General features: G+C 35.4%; 1 protein-coding gene across 1 annotated transcript in view; it reads left to right on the top strand.

Moving 5' to 3' along the window:
* Positions 1–15,287, top strand: part of LOC110023774 (peroxisome biogenesis protein 12) — a 30,933-nt gene extending 15,646 nt beyond the window's left edge. Inside the window, exons 8-10 of the mRNA XM_020723350.1 lie at positions 8,507–8,593; positions 13,959–14,096; positions 14,439–15,287. Of these exons, the coding sequence (XP_020579009.1) occupies positions 8,507–8,593; positions 13,959–14,096; positions 14,439–14,510 (297 nt within the window). The 3' untranslated portion in view covers positions 14,511–15,287. The remainder of the gene's footprint in view (positions 1–8,506; positions 8,594–13,958; positions 14,097–14,438) is intronic.
* The last annotated feature ends 4,331 nt before the right edge of the window (positions 15,288–19,618 follow it).

The raw sequence follows: 19,618 nt of genomic DNA, 5'->3' as shown, positions 1-19,618 counted from the left end.
GTTTTATAGATAACATTTCAGTTGAAGTTGTACAGTGTATTTGAAGTTGTACAGTGTATAACATAATAGTAGAATATGTAGTACAGGACAGACATTAAAGAAAACAATACAACATGCGGTATAAAGAAAAGTAAAAGGTACAGCAGGGAAGTGATTATAAAAGAATAACATGCTGTAAACATAAAACAAACCTGTATACCTAGGAGATCCGATGTTCCTTAGGTGTAATTGATGCAACAGGTTCAAACAACAAAACTTGAGGAAACATACTGAAATGTTTTTTATAAATGAAAACAAAGAAACATCGTCCAGAAATCTCTAGAAAGATCGTCAAAAGACTCATGACAAGAGAAATGTGAGGCAATCGACAAATGGATTAAAATAATAGAAAGCACGGGAAAATCTCGAAAATAGACCACGAGTGTTTTGTCGAAAAATTTCAAGAAAAACATATGAAAAAGTCCGAAAAGAGGGGGACCACAAGCACTCGGGTCAGGGCTAGACTCAACTATATATTAGTACTCGAGGGTCGTCAAAGGCTACTCGGTCACCTGGATGTATAAAGCTCGCCACTCAACTAGAAGGGTGTCCTATCGAACCTAACTCAGGAGGGTACTCCTTAGCCTCAACAGGTGATCAACAGGTGGACAACCGATGTTTAAAATGTATTTAAAATTTATATTTTCAGCATGCACATAGGTTTCAAACATGCAAAAATTGGGCTGTATCAATTTTGTTTGTAGCGAAAAATGTATTTTTGTTTTAGAAAATGTGTATTTGTTCTTATCAAATTTGTTTTTATCAATTTTGAAAAGTAGTTGTCCACGATTCGATCGCACTGTCGGGCATAAGACTACTAACAACCTAAGAAGGTTCGGGTCAACTCTCGCTAGTCTTGTGTCGGTAAATAATATTGTCATCCTACAGCTCACCGGGTTCCTGAATCGGATCCCGATGTCGTAGGACGTAGTCCCGATGTCGTAGGATGACATATCATTCAGCTCTATCTCCGGTGTGCCTTTATTATCACCGCCCTAAGTCCCAAAACAAAACCGACCTACTTGCGACCTTGTTTCATGGTTTCAGTGGTTTCATGTATAGCAAAAGATTATACGTGGAAACTTATGTATCAGACATAAACATAAAAAATCGAACTAAGAAGCAAGGAAAAAAAAGAACAAAAATGGGGTGAGAGAGAGGAGGGACTGATCCACCTAAAATATCGAAAAGAACGGAGGATGAATCAGCTCTTAAAAATCATGACGAAAAAGACCTGAAAAGGAAGACCCGAAGATACTTGAATCAATCCGAAAGGATATCACTTTCTCACATTTTTATAAGTGGCTTAACCCAAGTCATGTGACGATCACATACAAATGACCTCCTAGCGTCGGTATCCAAACCCATATCAAAATTAATATATCCCAACTCCCGAATTAACCAATAACCTCATATATCACATGAGTCTAAAATCTTCACAGAACCAAATAAATGCTCACGGTCGGGGTCAATAGAAAAGAGGAAACAACCACCAAGGTTTTCGGTCAAGGAAGCCCAAAGAACAAGAGAGGCTCACAGCCAAGGCAACCCAAGACATAAGAAGCTCACGGTTAAGGCAAGCCAAACTAGCTATATAAGGATCTTTGATATACATAAGAGTGCAAAATATAATCATAATTTCAATCCACCTACAATCATCTGAGTAGTTCAAGCCCAACAAGGTCTAAATCACACCAAACAACCTCCAATAGGTCTCACAGGTAAGGACTGCAAGTGGAGCAAATCTCAATGTTGAGCTCATGGGTAGGACCAAAGGGGGAGGCTAACTCAACCACATCACAAACCCACGGCTAGGAACCAAACAAATATCAAAACTGCAGCCTTATAAATTTTCAAACCAATCCATCAAAACCAGCTAACAGTTCTCGAATAAGGACAACACAGTACGCCAAAACAGGCTTTCGGGTAGGAGCTAAGGCCAACAAAAATCAAAACCCAAGCCACTTCTCGGGTAGGGACAGGACAAGGCAAAACCGAGCTCCCAACCAGAGTCACAGCTGAGGTTCAAACCTAGGCTACAACTAAGACTAGAAAACATCTCTATGCCCTCAAGACATCAAAATATAGGACTACCATATGTTTCAAACAAGAATAGCTATAGAACTCCTCCAAATCAAAATAAATTCCTCCATAATATGTATATTTAAGCAAAAAACACTCACAGTATGCAAAAACCGAGTCCCTAACAGGGGTTAAAGCAAATAAAACCAAACCCTCCCACAGCTATGGAGCAGTGGTAGGAATAAACACCAAAAACGGGATCTCGGGTAGGAGCTAAGGCAAGCAAACAGAGCTCCCAAACAAAGCCAAAAGCAAACCCCTCAAAGCCCATACGTGAAGCTTAAACAGTTAGGGCAATGTTTCAACCAAAACCAAAAGCCAAGCCTCAACAGAACCAACATCTCATGCCCTTCCAAGGTGAAAACCGAGCCCCAATGGAGGCTAGAAACCAAAATTTTATAAGCTACAAGTGCAGTTTATGGCAATGAATCCAAACCCAGCCATCCTCAAGCAAACTGAAAACCAGCAAGGGCTAAAAATCAAGCCGCAGTTAAGGCTCAAAATCAGGCCACAATGAAAGCTATAAAAAATACCTTCATGCCTTCAAAATGTCAAAACATAGGGCCACCACATGCTTCAAATAAGAACAACTATAGAATTTTTTCAAATTAATATAAACTTCTTCCTAGCGTGAATTTTGAGCATAAAGAATCCGTGACATGTCAAAATCAAGCCCTGCTTATGCATGAAAGGCCAAATAACTCTTCCAATATCTCATGCTAGAAAAGAATGAATGAAAAACTTCATAATACATATCCCAACATGCTTGAAAAAGGAGTCAACATTATCTCAAAGCTGCATTTTAATATTTCCAATTTGCTTCCAATAGAAATATGCCATAGTTTCATCACCTTAAGCAGAGAAAAGAGAAGAACTGATAACACGCCATATTTCCATCATTTTAAGCAAGTAATCAAGTCTAATTCCTAAGACATGCTCATATTTCCATTTCTAGATGCTTGAGTAACATGCATTTAAAAAAAAAAAAAATAATATCACGCAAGCATGTTGTATCGTCCACTGCACCAAGCTAAGGAGCTCAACAGAGAGAAAACCGAAGAAAGACAAGGCACAGAGGGGGAGAAAGTATAGCACAGGGGGGAAGAAGGTACCTCCTTGAAACAAAAAGAAAGTAATACAGAAACTTTTAAAAGCACTTCTCAACTCCGACTACTCTTCCAACAGTAAGAGGAAGCCAACCCAAGCACAGAAAACTAAAGAATTTAGTGAGAAAGAAAAATGACAGAGTTTTTTCTCCCTTAGAGATTTTCGGTTTTTTTTTTAAATGCTCTAAGTAGAGCTTAATTCAGACGGGAGAAGGAGGAGGAGCGATCGAAAGATCCTATTCGGTTCGAGGAATCGAACGCAGTAGACGCTCTATGCTGGTGGCTCGAGAAGCAGAGGGTAAGAACCTCGCAGGGGATAGGATCCACGACAATGATAAGGGGATGGGTCGTCTGCGAGATTGTCTCGAGTGCGAGAGGGACGAGTGCGGGAATCCAACGGCACAGACGGGTGAGAGACGGACCAAGCGAACGAGCCGCGTTAGGGTTGAGGCCCGCGGGTTCGAGAGAAAGAAGGGAGGAGGGGGAAAGATAGATTTAGGTTTAGGGATTAATAAACAAACGTCCCCTCTAGGCAAAATCGATGTTCCGGACGCATCGGCACAGTCAGTTTCGTTATCCGGAGTCATTTAGATGACTTCGTCGACGATTGGGACTAAAACGCGTTGCGACCCAAATTACGTCAAGAATTCGGCTCGAATTTGATTAAACAGGATGGCGAAGAGCGCGGCGGCGCCAAATCAACGAGTACAGTCAATTCTAAGGCCGACAGTTCTATGGGAATACTTTCTGAGTTTCTTCAAAGTAGTCTTACCTACTAAACAATGGCGATTAAAACTACTATATGGAACGTCAAGTCGAGAAGAAAAGTTCAGAATTGTTAACGGGGAGGGCTCCTTCACTAGTTTTCTAGGAATAGTCGACATAAAAGTCCTACGGCTAGATCCTAGGCTACTAAGGAGGGGAAAACTGCACCTCGATCGAAAGCGAGGTCAACACGTAGTTTCATACACCTTTTGCATGTTAAGTGTCATTGATCATCTGCATTGAGTATTTGATCGGTGAGCTTTAGTTCATTCGCTTGTTGAGCATGTTCATATAAGTTTTAAGCGGCAATTACATTTATAGCACACATTCTTATGCATTTACATATCTCACGCCTAAACTTTCATATTTTCACACATAGCACTCAAATCTTTAATATCACATAAAAATAACACTATTACCACTTTTTAAAATTAAAATCCACCTTTTCATACATAGGTTTAAAACACCAAAATGTTATGTATGTAAATATGCAAATTTAGGTGCGAGATAAAATCCACTTTTTCATACATAGGTTTAAAGCACCAAAATGCTATGTATGTAAATATGCAAGTTTGGGTGTGAGATTGATACAATCAGAGACAAATTTTCCACAGAAATTAGGGCAAATAAATATTTTATTGCAAGAACATCAAACAACTCGACACAAATACAACTGAGCACCTACAATTCGAGAGTTAGGCGATCTCTCCCAAATCCTATAATTTGAGATGTAGTAAATCTCCCCCAAACCCTAACCCTAAGATTCAAGACAATAATCTCATGCATAACCCCAACCCTAAACATATTAACCCCGTTTATACCCAACATGAATAATAATAAAAAACTAATTTGCTCTTAGGCTAATAAATGCCAAAATTGTCCTTAAGCATTGACGTAATAATATTCCCCTCCCAAAGAAGAATCTCGTCCACAAGGTGGATGAAAGAAAATTGATGTATGATCAAGCTCTCTTGCCTCCTTGTCCATGCTGTGAGAACCCGCAGCATATGATCCTTGCAACGATGCCCTGGGGTCAACTTTTCATCACACCAAAAATATAACTTTTTTGCTTGCTTCTCTTGAATCTTTATCTTTGTAAGGAGTTTGAATGTTAATCTCAGTCATGACCCAATTGCTCATGTCCTGTGGAGCCTCCCTCTAGACTTTTATTGTTCGAGTATTTGTTATCATCGTGATTGTAGCAGTTCGGTATGACACTTCACTCCTGTTGATCCTATTAGCCCATTCAATTGTATTTTTATCTTTAACCAACTGTGTTAATTTCATAGTTTCCTCCTATCTTTGCAGTCTCGACATATGAGGGATGCTCGAATCAGTGGCCTCAATTCTATTGTGAATTTTTCTTCCAATATCCCTTTGGACTTTCACTGTTCGAGTTTTTTGTATCATAGTGATTGTAGTAGTTCGGTATAACACTTTACATGTGCTACTCCTATTAGCCCTTTCAATTCTATTTTTATCTTTAACCAACTATGCTAATTTCATATTTTCTCCCTATCTTTGCGATCTCAACATACGAAGTATGCTCAAATCAATGGCTTAAATTCTATTGTGAAGTTTTTTGTCCAAAACTTCTCAGTATCCCTCTCAAACGGCTAGATAGCATCTCAAATTTCTCCATATACTCCATGATGGTCTTTTCCTGAGTTAAGGCAAAGAATTGCTCGTGTAAGTTTCCTTCCTGAATGACTTGAAAACGTTACAACAAGCAATCCTTAAATTCCTCCCGCGATCAAATTAGATATCTAGCTTTCCTCTACTAAAACCATGCCTGGGCATTTCCCTCCAAAAATAACCCTGCCGCTATGTGCTTCTCCTCATTTAGCCCATTCACCACGAAGTATCGTTCAACCCAGTACGCCCACTCATGTGTGTCTTCCTCTTCTAAGATCGACATCTTCAACTTCTTAACCCTAACATCCTCTCCCTCCAGTGTTTCCCCCCATTCATATAGGGTAAAACTTCTTTCTTCAATTATAGTCATACCCCATCCCGGTTCCTCACTTCATTCTTCATGCTCCTCCGTACCCTTTGCATAACCCGTTCTCCATGTTTTGGCCCAACTGTTTCCAATCGGAAAGCTCTATTCCCACCCCCCACCGGAGCCCTGAAAGGGGTTCTTAATGGTGGATGCTTTCCTCATGTTCATCTCGTCCAATCTTTTTCCCATTTTATTGAGCCAAGAATTTTCCTGACAATCTTTGATTAGAGTTTGCAAATTGAACAATCGGCAGAGTCTTGGATTACATCTCGATTAGCCTCCTCATCTCCTCCAAGTTCTTGAATCAATTGTTAATGGGTGAAAACTTTTCATCTATGGTTGAGAACCTTTTTTCTATCCCTGATTTGATTTGGCTCACCTTTTCCTCCAATTTCTTCTCCAAATTATGAATTTTCTTGGCCGCCATTACTCAGACGGATTTTGAGCAAGAGTTGTATGTCGTGATCCAGTCAGCTTCCCAGTTAGCTCAAATCACGACTATTTCACGAGGTCACAAAGATGACGTTGTAGGGCCTCAATTTCGTCAGCTTTGTCAAATCACAACTATTTTGAGTTCGATCGCGACAAAGGCACCTGCACGCTCCGCGATGCTTTCTAGCTAGCTCCAATTGCAACTGTATTGCAAGATTTGGTTGTACGCCACAATCCAACGTGGTCTATCATCCATCTCAGAATCAAACGTCCAGGGCATACGCTTCTCAGATTATTGCGTTGTTGGCTTCACAACTAGCTTGTATCACAATTGTATTGCTAGATTAGGTCATGCGCTGCAATCCTATTCATTGGCATCCTAACTAGGTCAAATCGTGACTGCTGTGCACTATGATCCCGTGCTTTGCTTCTTAGCTCGTCCTATCACAGCTTTATCGTGACTGATCCTTCCCGCTTCCCTGTTGTCTTTTATTGTGACAAGGTTGTAATCGGGAGGTTATATGGACACCTTTGTTTTGAAAAGTGTAAATGTAGCATGCCCAGAGGTGGGGTGCGAGCCAATTCGGCCCAAGCACACGAGAGGCTTACGCATCAGACCACCCTATACGCCTCTAGAGCTTAATTTACGCCCTAATGGGGCATACAGCTCACTATTTAGGTAAATAAAGGAGAAAAAAATCCTTAATTTCCTACACTTGTCGTAACAAACTCTTTCGTCTCTCCCACAGTTGCACGAAGACAACCATTGCTTTGTATCCTTTGTCTCTCCCACAGCCGCACGCAGGTGCACCCGCAATAGCCGTTTTATCATCTCTCGCATACAGTCGATCTCGCACGCAGAGGATTGCCACCATCCCGCTTCCTCTCCCGCAGACACTCTTCCTCTCTCTTGCAGAGCGTCTTTCTCTTGTAGACGCTCCTCCTCTCTCCCACCCATAGATGCTCTTCCTCTCTCCCTTAGCTAGATTTTATTAGGTAATAAAATTAGACGTGATTTTTAAGAAATTAGTAGATAATTTTACTGTAGCTACAGTATAGTAATTTCACTGGTTTAACTTGCTTTTTTATTTTGATGAGTAAGTTCTTAACTTATACTTGAATTTACTGCAGCTACAATAATTTCATTGTTTTTAATTGATTTTTTTTAATATTGTGGGGCTTACATCTAATGCCCTGGGGCTTACATCTAATGCCCTGGGGCTTACACCTTTTCACGTAATAACTAAAACGCCCCGCCCAACTCCCACTTTTTTTAAAACTTTGATGGACACCTACTGAATCACAAGCTTCAATGCCGAGGGCGATGAAATTCCTCTACGCAACAATCTAGTGGTTGATTTTCTGGAGCTCGAAGGCTCTAATACCCAATTTGATACGACCGGAGATGATTTTCCACAACAATTAGGGCAAATGTTTTATTGTAATAACATCAAACAACTCAACACGAATACATAAGGCAAGCACCTAAAATTCGAGAGGTAGGCGATCTCTCTAAAATCCTATAATTCAAGAGTTAGGAAATCTCTCCCAAACCATAACCCTAAAACTCATGACAACACAACAATCTCTTGTGTGGACCCAACGAAAATTCCTCTACGCAACAATCTGTGGTTGATTTTCGGGAGATCGAAGGCTCTAATACCCAATTTGATACGACTCGAGATGATTTTCCACAACAATTAGGGAAAATGAATGTTTTATTGCAAGAACATCAAACAACTCAACACGAATACATAAGACAAGCACCTAAAATTCGAGAGGTAGACAATCTCTCCGAAATCCTATAATTCAAGAGTTAGGAAATATCTCCCAAACCATAACCCTAAAACTCATGACAACAATCTCTTGCATGGACCCAACGCTAAATATATTTAGTCCTATTTATACCCAATAGTAATAATAATAAAAGACTAAATTGCTCTTAGGCAAATAAGAGGTTAAATTGCCTTTAGACACCGCCACAACAGAAATATGAAAATACATAAGAATTGTGTGTGAACTATGTAAACCTCCCATGTTTTAATCATCAAATTTATTCAATTATTTCCATGTATTGCAGATGATGGAGTGGTGGTATCAATCTGCTGAAGAGAGAATGTCAGCTCCAACAGTTTATCCCCCACCTCCCCCACCACCTCAACCAAAGGTATTTTGTGACATTATGGTCTGGTATATCAAATTGCTCTTTTTTTTTTGTCGTGCATTTATTTGCACGGCTTAGCCTGGCGATGCATGCAGCCTTGATCTCATGTGCTTTTATTATTGAAATATGGTTTCTGGAGGTACTGAAATTTACTTTTACTTTCGGATCAACATGTCATTTTTGTTCCAACAAATAGCAAAAACTCTATGTATAAATTGTGCAGAATTTTTTCCTTTACATATTGTTTGGCAACTTACCTTGTCTCTCCTAAAAAGTTTTTCATCATAGCTACTGATCCTGTATTCTGGATTTTATGAGGCAATGTGTTTTAACCAGAGAGTGAGATAAAGTTTTCCTGTTGGAATGTTTAATAATTTTTCTGGTTATAAATTTCTAGTTATTCCAGAAGTAAGAGGCCAAAAATGCATAACCTCTTTTACATATTGAATTCTTTTCTATAAGTAAAGGCAAAGCAAGAGGAAGAGGTAAATTTAGTATGCATTTCTCGTTAATTTCCTTCAAAGTCCTATCAATCCAATGGGGAAAGTAATTTAACAATCTAAGCACACATGAATAGAAATATAAAAGTGTAGTTGAATGAGATGTGTAATAGATATGGTTAGTTCATAGAAAGACTGTTCAAATCAATGTAATTATATCAAACTCAAACATATTAGCATACAACTTGTAATCAATTAAAACAACCTACAATTGTAACGAAGCAAACATTCTATGATCCATAAATTCCAGTAAGCTTGATGTGTGAGTAGTGATTTAGTAAGCACAACAAGGTGTTTACTCAATCATACAAGCTAGTGAGATGTTTGATCATCAAACAGCAATGATAATTTAATCATGCATAAATATATTTGAATTCATGTGTGATAATTTTTAAAGATAATTTGTCATTTGTGATAATTTTTAGTGTCATAGATTTATTATACTGAAAAATGGAGATATAAATGAGGATATAACTTTTACAGCTGGACAGTTAAAATAGAGAAGGGTGTTAGGAATTTTATGTAAGAGAATATTAAGGAGGCTTAAAGATAAATTTTATGAAACCACAATTAATTTGACTTTGTTTTATGGATCTAAATGCTTGGCGGTGGGAAAGGTTATTAGTATCTAAGTTTAAGTGTGCAGAAATGAGAATCCTAAGATGAACTCATGATAAAATTAAGATAATTAAAGGATGATTATATCAGAGAAAATGTTGAAGTGACGTCTGTGAATGATTAGGTAATCAAAAATAGGCTAAAGTGTTTTGAAAATATGCAACAAAACATGTAAAGTGTATCCATTAGATAAGTTGATAAAATTAGTTTTAGAAAATTGTAAAAGAAAAAGTAGACTTATGATTTCATGAATAGAAGCTATTCAAAATGGCATTTGAATAATTAACACCTTAGATTCCTCTCAACCATAACTAATAAATGGTTATTCATAGCACCAAGCCAAATCTTTGGGACAAAGTTGACAGTGATACAAAGATATATGCTAAATGTGAGAGAATTAAAATTTGAGCATAAGTATTATATTGTACTTAATAATTCAGCATAAATGCATATTTTAAATCATCACATAAGCATGTAAAATAACAAACCAAACATAAAAGTGGAAGTAAATGACTAAGAGGTTGATACAATATATTTGTTATGTGATTTTTCCTGCTGGCATACATTTACGCTTAAGGCACTTCCTTGCTTATGATTCCATATAACCCATCATTCTGGCGGAGAAGCCATCTTATTTAGGATTGACTAGCCAAATAACTCTTATTTTCCTGCATTCAATAAATATATTTACTACATCTTTCCTTTTAGGCAAGGCAAACAATACCTCTGGGTTATAACAAGAACCTTCCAAAGTCCTTATGAACTTTGGTGATGCATCAAGGTTATCACCAAGCTAATAAGGACAACTTTCATTATAATCTTAGATTGTACATATACAGATACAAATTAAGAGAGAAAGAGAGAGAGACTTAAAGGCTTTCAATCTTTGCATTTTCCTTATCATTTCTCACATTAATATAAGCTTTATATATAGCCATGAGATGCACCAAAAATCATATAAAATTTCCTCCAAGAAAATAAAAAAACTTTGGATACTGCGAAGAAATGGCTCCCAATTGCTCTTTAAACTAACCATTAGAGCTTGAGGGAGCCTGAATAGCAGTTTCATAAATAAATGAAAGTTTTTTTCATAATTTAATGGTGTTCTAAGATAAATACGTAGTAGTGTATATGAAAATTTATATAAATAACTCAATTAATGCAACGGAATAGGTATTAAGCTCAAATGGTTTATTAAATGGTAATTATCATAGATAATTAGTTAGCATAGTTAGTATATAAAATCATATTCAGGAAAATAAATGGTAAATAAGGCATAATAAATATTAAATTAAGCAATATAAATTGCCAAAAAATATAAAATGTTTTTTTTTTTAATTTCAAAGAGATTTTATAATATTTATAGCTAAAAACCCTTTTACTCTTAATTGTTTCGTCATCCTACAACGTTGGTTTAATTAACTTATATAAATTCAAATGAAAAACATCATATCTCACATAACAAGGGGCCCTTTGAAATCAGATTTGATTATTGATTATTTTTTATTCTATTTTGTTTCTGTTTTAATATGAAAAAAGAGTATATTTGATTTCTTAAATATTAGTTGTTTATGTTTATGTTTATGTTTTTATTGAGCATCGCATTAGGTGATTTATTTGTGATTCGGAAAAAAGTGATGAATTCCGGATTGGAGTTGTTGGTTGACCTAACAAAGTTGTTATTGGTTTTGATATGCTGCTGGTTGGCAGCTGATTCATGAGTTCAGGAGGTCGGGAGTTCATGTTTTGAAAAAAGAAATGAAAAACCGAAAAGTTATTTTGAGTATTTTTTAAAATAATTTGATTAATTTTAAAAATTTAGAAAAAGCGAAGGCAACATTAACAAATTATGTTTTCTCCAAAATTTTTAACTAAAGTGCATTGGAGACATGAATTTGAGCCCTTGAGTCTTTTTGAATGCATTGAATACAACTTCAGTTTATCTTCAAGTAGCTAGTGGTTCAAGCTAGTCCAGGGGAACCTATCATCATTTCCGTGGTTGTTCATGATGGTTTAATTCTATTGAGTGCTATAAGCAAATCATTAGATAACATCATATAAAAATTGGTATCATCAGATCCTTAATTAGCCACACAAACTCATGAGCTTTGCAATCCTCTCCTATTCCATTAGGACAAATTTATACTGGTGTAAAATTTATATAAATTATGAGCAAATCCATACTCCACTAGATGATTGAAATAAATCTAATTTACTCCCCTTAAGTTCTGACAATCTACCCAACATTATACACCAACATAATAATTTTTTCATTTTGATATCGTAAGATGGGCTCGTCTGCGGTGCTGTTGGGATTTGCGAAAGACTGGAGGTGTACGGGAGGGGAGCAAGCTGCTCGTCCGTGGTGCTGAAGTGAGCTATGAACGATTGAGGACGAACTGCCTGTCTATGGCACTGGGAGGACCCACGAATGACTGAGAGGCGAACAGGGGGAAGTAGTAGCGGCACATCTGTGTTGCTGGGAGGATCTGCGAATGGTTGAGAGGTGAACAAAGAAGGGATTGCGGCCCGTCTGTATCGCTAGCGGGAACTGCGGTCGGCTGAGGCGAGTAAGGGGCAAGACCAGTGGCCTCTCTGTGCGGGTGACTGACAGGGGAGAAAGGAACAGTGGGGAGATACACAAATACTGATTAAACATAAGAAAAACACCATGCATAAATAGAGGAAGACTAGTAGCTAGCATAGGCAAGATCTACGAAAGGAATGGGGGTGAAAATGAAAGGGATTGAAGAGGGATTGCATAATCTAGGAGAAGAGGTGGGTGGCAGATCTGCGCAGAGCGCAACAGAGGGGTGAATCTTCCAGTTCAGCCGATTGGCATATGAGCCCTGCTTCAGCCATATAGAAACCTACCCATCAAAGAAAAATAACGATGAATAAAGTATTGAATGACACACACACACACTATGTATGTATATATGGTGCGCACATGCGTTTGAATAATGAGATTATTAAGTTCCATTAGTTTGATTATACCGAATATGTATTATTAGTCCCCAAGCTAAAGCTAAGCTTGTTTTCAAATATAAATTATACAATACTAGTTGGTAGAGAACTAAACATGGAATCATATAAAGTTGAAGTAAAATCATTTGAAGTTTAGTCATGTGAAGTTCGTTGATTATAATTTAAAGTTATACTGAAACAAACAAAGCCTAATCCATGATTCATTTGAGATTTTTATAATACAAGTTAATCATGCAAAGACCTAAACATACAATTCTAGGTTTCAATTAGTAAGAAAGTGTATGCAACAAAACTATGCAACTTAGACTAAACATATTTTAATTATATACCATATGCTAGTAGCTATACTTCTGCAGTCATAAAAAAATATAAATTATTTTAGGCTTGATGATGATTAACTTGTTATGAAATTCAATCTAATGATTAAGACTTAGTAAGAAAGATGTTAAAGTTACATAAAAAATTTTCCCTCATAGCATGCCTTCCAAACTTGATTTTGAACATACTCATTTTTATGTTATCTGCCATTAGTGTGTGTACTCTAAAGTTCACCAGCATGCCTTCATCGTTCATTGATGAGACGTCTCCATATCAACTATCTTCTATTTGATTTGGCCATCCAAAAGAAATTTAGTTCTATTAACATTAGTTTTAAGTGCATGCGTAGGTGGGAATAAACATAATATAGTGCTTTTAAGAAGTCATCAATGTGAATTTGATCTATTAAAGCTCCTTTATCTCCTAAAAACACAAAGATTAGCTACATTCACTTTTTTTTTTATGAACATTTTTTTTTTCAGACAAATCGTGCATATAATACATATTAAATTCATCATGTTATCTAGTAGTGCAACAAGAATCTGTAGCTAAGTATAGGAGGTAGCAGTGGTATATTGTTAGTAGTTAATTGGTAAATCTGTTTATTTGACTTTGAGTCTATCATATCTATTTTTCGAAGATTTAATTTCAACATGAAAGAAATCAATAATATAATTGTGAGATTAAAACAGCCCAAACTCTCAATCATTGAGATTTTGTTCGTTTTGGCCTAATGGTCTCATGATTTTGTCCTATTGGTGTGACTTCTCAAAAGGTCACCCATCCTAGACAACATCCTACACAACAGTTTAGATGTAACGTCTCACGGTTCAACATGGATGCTAGCCATTTTCTGTTAGGGAATTGATGAACTATAAAGCTAATCATTTCAATCAGATCTATCCTCGACGACAGTCTAAGTCACTCCAATTACAATTTTACAGGTAGCTCATGATGGAATACCATTGCCTCCCGACCGAACTATCTGTCCTCTTTGCACCCAGAGAAGGGTGAACCCATCAGTCGTGGCTGTCTCTGGTTTTGTCTTCTGTTATTCTTGCATATTTAAGTATGTCTCACAGGTGAGAACCACAACATGCTCACATACAAGTCTCCTCTCTGCTGGTTTATTGAAAGCCATTGTTTTATTAATGAAAAAGCCTCAAAATAGTCTCTTGTTTTTTTGCAAGGGGTTATTTTAGTCCTAATATATAGAAGTGCCAAATTAATTCCTAAACTCTTTTAATATGGGCTGAAATTGTTTCCACGAAGGATTATTTCAGCCCCTATTAAGAGTTTAGGGATTAATTTGGCAATTTTATTAACTATGGAACTAAAATGTCCCTATGTAAATAGTCAAGAGTATTATTTTGGCATATTACTCTTTTATTAATGAAATGTCGGATTCCTTTGCTTGTGTGCAGTACAAACGGTGCCCTGTCACATTGTTGCCAGCATCTGTGGAGCAGATCAGGAGACTCTTCCATGATTTATAGCAGGCATTAAAAGATCATATGCAGTTCTAGATGTTTTTCAATACCGGCACAAACTTCAAAGCGAGTACGACCCACTCATCATTTGATATGCTGTCATCTTTCTAAAAGAAATCATTTCATGATTTACAAATTGTGACAATGTCCAGTTTCAATAGTTCTTAGATTTCATCCTAGTTCTGTAAAATCAGAGAAAATTGTTCTTGAAAGTAGAGGTTTCTGTACATCATTAGGCAGGTTAGTGTATAATATCTAGATGAAAAAGCACTCTCAAGCGTCATTTGTACTTATTTTCAATAAAGTTTGGATTAAGGGTGCATTTGGGGTAGCTTGTGCTTATCCAAATAAGCCGCTTATATGAAAATGCGGACCGCAGGGTGTGACCTGCGTTCCGTGTTTAGTGTAAAAAGCCATCTGCGTTTTCAGATAAGTTGTTCAAATGCAGCTTTCAAATAGTGAGTCGGCGTTTTCTAAACGCCGCTTAGCGGATGAGCGGCACCAAATGGAAAGTTGACATGAAATATGTTGGAAGGCTTAGAGAGGGGTTTATGGTAAGTTTAAAATAGCCTGCTGCTGGTATAGTGAAGATGTATTATTTGGTTGTATTTATGCATCTGCTTCATTTAATAAATATGGCTGAAGCCTAGACTTCCATACAGAATTATGTTGTTTCACTCTGTTTGGTTCTCCAACTTTGTTAGATTTACAGAATACGATGGCAGTGTATTATAATTTGAGTTGTTGATGTATAATCAAATGGTTGTCTAGTGATGGTACCTATGAAACTCGTTTCACTTTGTACTAATTATTGGATTTGATTATGCTTCTATTTTCCATTCATTTATGCTCAACATTGTTGGCGTGAATTTAAATATTTGGTTTTTTAACCTCTTGCAATGTCAATTTGATTTATATTTTTCTTTTTAATCTCTTCTGTTTAAGTTGATATATGGGGCTATTGAGGCGGATGAAACTTGTATTAGGTTGATCAATCATCAATGATGATGATGATGATAAAGGATTAGATTCAAATCAAGTTCCACCCTTCATTAGTTATTATCTCTTGAAATTGTAATCCATAAATAATTGTTGGAGATCATGATGATTTCATTGAAATTGTATGCATCACAATCGCTCGAATCTTTTTCCATGTCATCTAACGGCCACATCACAACTTGTGCTCCGATTTTCTTCCATGTTCTTCGAGAGAACTTTCTTCTAAACTCCTGGACGCACGCTTGCTTGCTCGCTCGCCACATGCTTTACTCTCTCTCGTGATCCACTTCTCTTTGCTCACTTATAACCTAGTAACCAATCTATACCATGTTTTCTTGTTGTCTGACTCCATTGCCTTGTTAGCCAACAATCCTCTCTTCGAAGCTCACTCATCGTGCCCTGTTCTTGTAGCCTAATATGACTTGCTCAAATTCTACCTTTCTAGCATATCACCTTCTACTTCTACTTGATCTTGTCCAGTTCTTCACTTATCTCTAGCACGAGTTTGCAACCCTAGCTTTTCTTGAAACTCCGACAACCTCTCTCTTGACCTCACTTGAACTATCACGCCCTGACTCAGGAGGGTAGTTCACCCCGAAAATGTAAGGCATACCGAAATAAATTAAATGTTTTATATTTTCAAAGAGAAGATTGTATGCAAATAATAACACGAATAAACAAAGATATAAATTTTAAACAAAAAAATCAATGAGTGAATTTGACATTGAAATAAATTAAACTTATTTTGTATTCTTAAAAAGGAAATTGTATGCAAATGATAACATGAATAAACAAAGAAATATAAATTTTAAACAAAAAATATCAATGAATGCATTTGACATACAAAATTGGTAAATAATAATTATTTATTAAAATATAAACAACAAGAAAAATATGACATTCGGAATGAACAATAAAATAGACACATACTGTGTATATATATAACATTTTAAGATAGTAAGAGTGTGGTAAATAAAATATATTCAAATATCTTAAAAAACCATGGAATCATTTCAAATTAAATTTTACCAATGCATAAATTGGTAACTATTTATTATCTTGCTTCATTTTATATTTTATATGTATATATTTAGTTTTAACAGACACTCTGAAACCAGTATGGTTAATACCAACTAAAAAAAACCCAACAATTTCTTCTAGAGTCATCAAACTGTGGGTTTGTCAGTCTGGCTAGTTAATATCTAAAAGGATTCAATCGATCTACACGTCATCACACACAAGCATATCATATTTCACGCATGTATAATATGTAAAAAACATGCAACTCCACGCAAGTTTGTGATATGAAATGAATTTACATGCAATTTTATAAAAGTAAAGTATTTGAAAAAAAATATTATAATTGTAAGATTTATTTATATATGTAGATGATTTGTAATAATAGAGTACCATATTGGTGATTTCATCATTATTAATATATGTAAGCCCTTAACAATTGCAAAATAATAAATATAATTGAAGTAATAAGGGCATGACAGACAATCTTATAAAATGAACATGAATCTACCGCAAGCAATACGAATAATGTTCTTAACTAAGAAGAGTAAGTTTTTCCCTCTAATAAAGATTAGTTACTTATCTCAATGTGGCTAAAAAGATACTTCTTCGTGTCAACGGTTTAACTAGGGCTTCTGCATAATTTAGAATTCAACATATGATTACTTAAACAATTAAAGAAACTAAATATAATTGTTTATTAGGTTAGGCGCAAGTTAAATAATAATATATTATTATTGTTATTGTTATTATTATTATTATTATTTATCTTATATATAGAGAGTAGAATAAAAGGAGAGAAGACAAGAATGAAGAGGATGGGTTCATGATGATTGATCGCTCGAGGAAGGTGGAGGAAGGAAGATACAATTTCAGTGATCTCAGTATGCTATGATCCCGTTATTGTCTTCTCAGCTAGCTCCGAACACCACTACGCTGTAAGGGTTAGGTCAGAAAAGCAGTGGTTTTGGGTGAAACTGTGAGCGAGAGGGGGAGGGACACCGATAGGGGTTTCAATGACTACATGAGGAGACAAGGGTGAGGCGTGTGCAATACCCTGACTTTGGCGTCAGTTCTCCTTAAATAGTCTAGAGAGGCGGTAATGAAGCAAATAAAAGGAAAAACGACAGCAACGAATGAAGGAAGAAAATGGAAAGAATCAAATGTTGGTTCGAGATGATCAAATCGGGAAGACAACAGAGTGGAGGAAGAGAAAGTAAATGGAAAACCCAATACTTTATTTGGGAGTTGACCTTTTGAGCCATGATCAACTATATTAGGTCCCTTAGAGCCCGTCAATTAAGGAGTTTATGCTTGGTTTGAAGTGCTTCAGTTTTATCATGTCAGCCATATAATCATCTATTATCATTTAAGAGAAACCATTCATTGATTTTCTTTATCAAAATACATGGATGGAATGACCTCTCATCTTACCATCTTAGACTAAATCTGTAATTATCAAAGGAAATTCATTAGTTTTACTTAAATTTTAGAACAACTTTTCATTTTATAAATATTTTAATGATTTATAAAAGGGTACATGAATTTAATTATTTAGGTTCTCTTTTAATGATTTATAAAAGGGTACATCAATTTAATTATATAGGTTCTCTTTATTAATTGAATTTGAGTGGACAAAACCCAATACTTTATTGTTCATTCAATTTAGCTCCTTGCAAGAAAAACTTAATATGAGCGAACATACAAATAATAAAACGATAGCTCAAAATTCATCTTATGATTTTCAAGGTAAGAATTTTATATTTTATCTAATTAGATTAAGCTCATGATAGCCAACTAAACTAGCACGTGTGACTTTCAAATTTTGTACATCTAAACTAAGGCCACAATGTGCTATATTAGAACATGAGGCTTTTAGATTTTGTTATTCCATATCAAACTTATTGTGGGATAAACTATGGGGTGACATACTTTTACAATTATTATTATTTTTTTTTAATGATTTTGTCAAATTAGACTAAGCTCTTGATGAGCCATGTCAAGATTTAGAGGTTTATTTATTTTTTTTTTAATTCAAATCAAGCTCGTAGTGACCTAAATTAAGAATGAGACTTTGAAGCTTATTAACCTAAAAAGGGATAGAGAGACAGAGAGAAATGATCCCCATCTTAGTGGAGAATGCTTATTGCTAATACAACTTTAATTATATAATTTTGAAACCAAATCTTATATAATGAATTGTGATATAAAAAATAGGAATTACTTAAGGACTAAATTTTATTAATACATTTATCATTATCAAGCATGTAAAACTTTAATACTAACCAAATAAAATATAGAGCACTTTTAAAAGTTTTGATATGCCTATGCATTTCAGTTATCAAAAGTGCCTAAAACATACAAGATGCCATCAACTATCCATATAGATGATCCCAAATCAGTCAAAAACCTTTGCATTATTAAATCATAATCATATATCATATCATGTAATCAAAGCTATCTATTTTATTCATACGATTATTGATCGAGCAATTTTAGGAACTTTTGGAAATCAGAAATGCTAATAGTATTAATTGTATCAAGAGAATAAACTATTTAAATATTTTATTTAATCTGATAATTTCAACATCTAATTAGGTGGAGAATGATAACTCTTCTCCTAAGAGAAAAAAAGAATGCCTCATATTTTTGTGAAGCATGACTCAAATTTGTGTGCAATGAGTGATAGGGAGAGGGACACAATGCTATCATTTCACATTGAAAAGTACATTATGTCACATAGTTTTATTTCATCTTATTTTTTCAATTAAACAATATCCAATGAACAAATCAAGCTCATTCAGCTTAAATGTCACCATAAAATAAGTAGTATAATGTAAAATTTTATCAAATTTTAATATGATTAGATGATACAACATACATCCAAAAGTAATAACATGTAAGTTGGTCTAAAATAAGTAAAAATCAAAACTTAATTTTTTTTAATAAAAATACATTATTTGTGCAAATCAATACGTGAGCTCCAAAAGCATTATAATCATTTGCTGTATTTTGGTGATTTTCTGGTTTTCTTTTATTAGATCAAATGATTTTCTATTAAACTTGTGCTTGCAAATGCATATAAAGTATATATATAT

Source organism: Phalaenopsis equestris, unplaced genomic scaffold (assembly GCF_001263595.1).
Source record: "Phalaenopsis equestris unplaced genomic scaffold, ASM126359v1 Scaffold000229, whole genome shotgun sequence".
In the NCBI taxonomy this organism is placed as follows: domain Eukaryota; kingdom Viridiplantae; phylum Streptophyta; class Magnoliopsida; order Asparagales; family Orchidaceae; genus Phalaenopsis; species Phalaenopsis equestris.
Note: the sequence above shows the minus strand (reverse complement) of the source record. Positions and strands in the feature narration are given on the sequence as shown.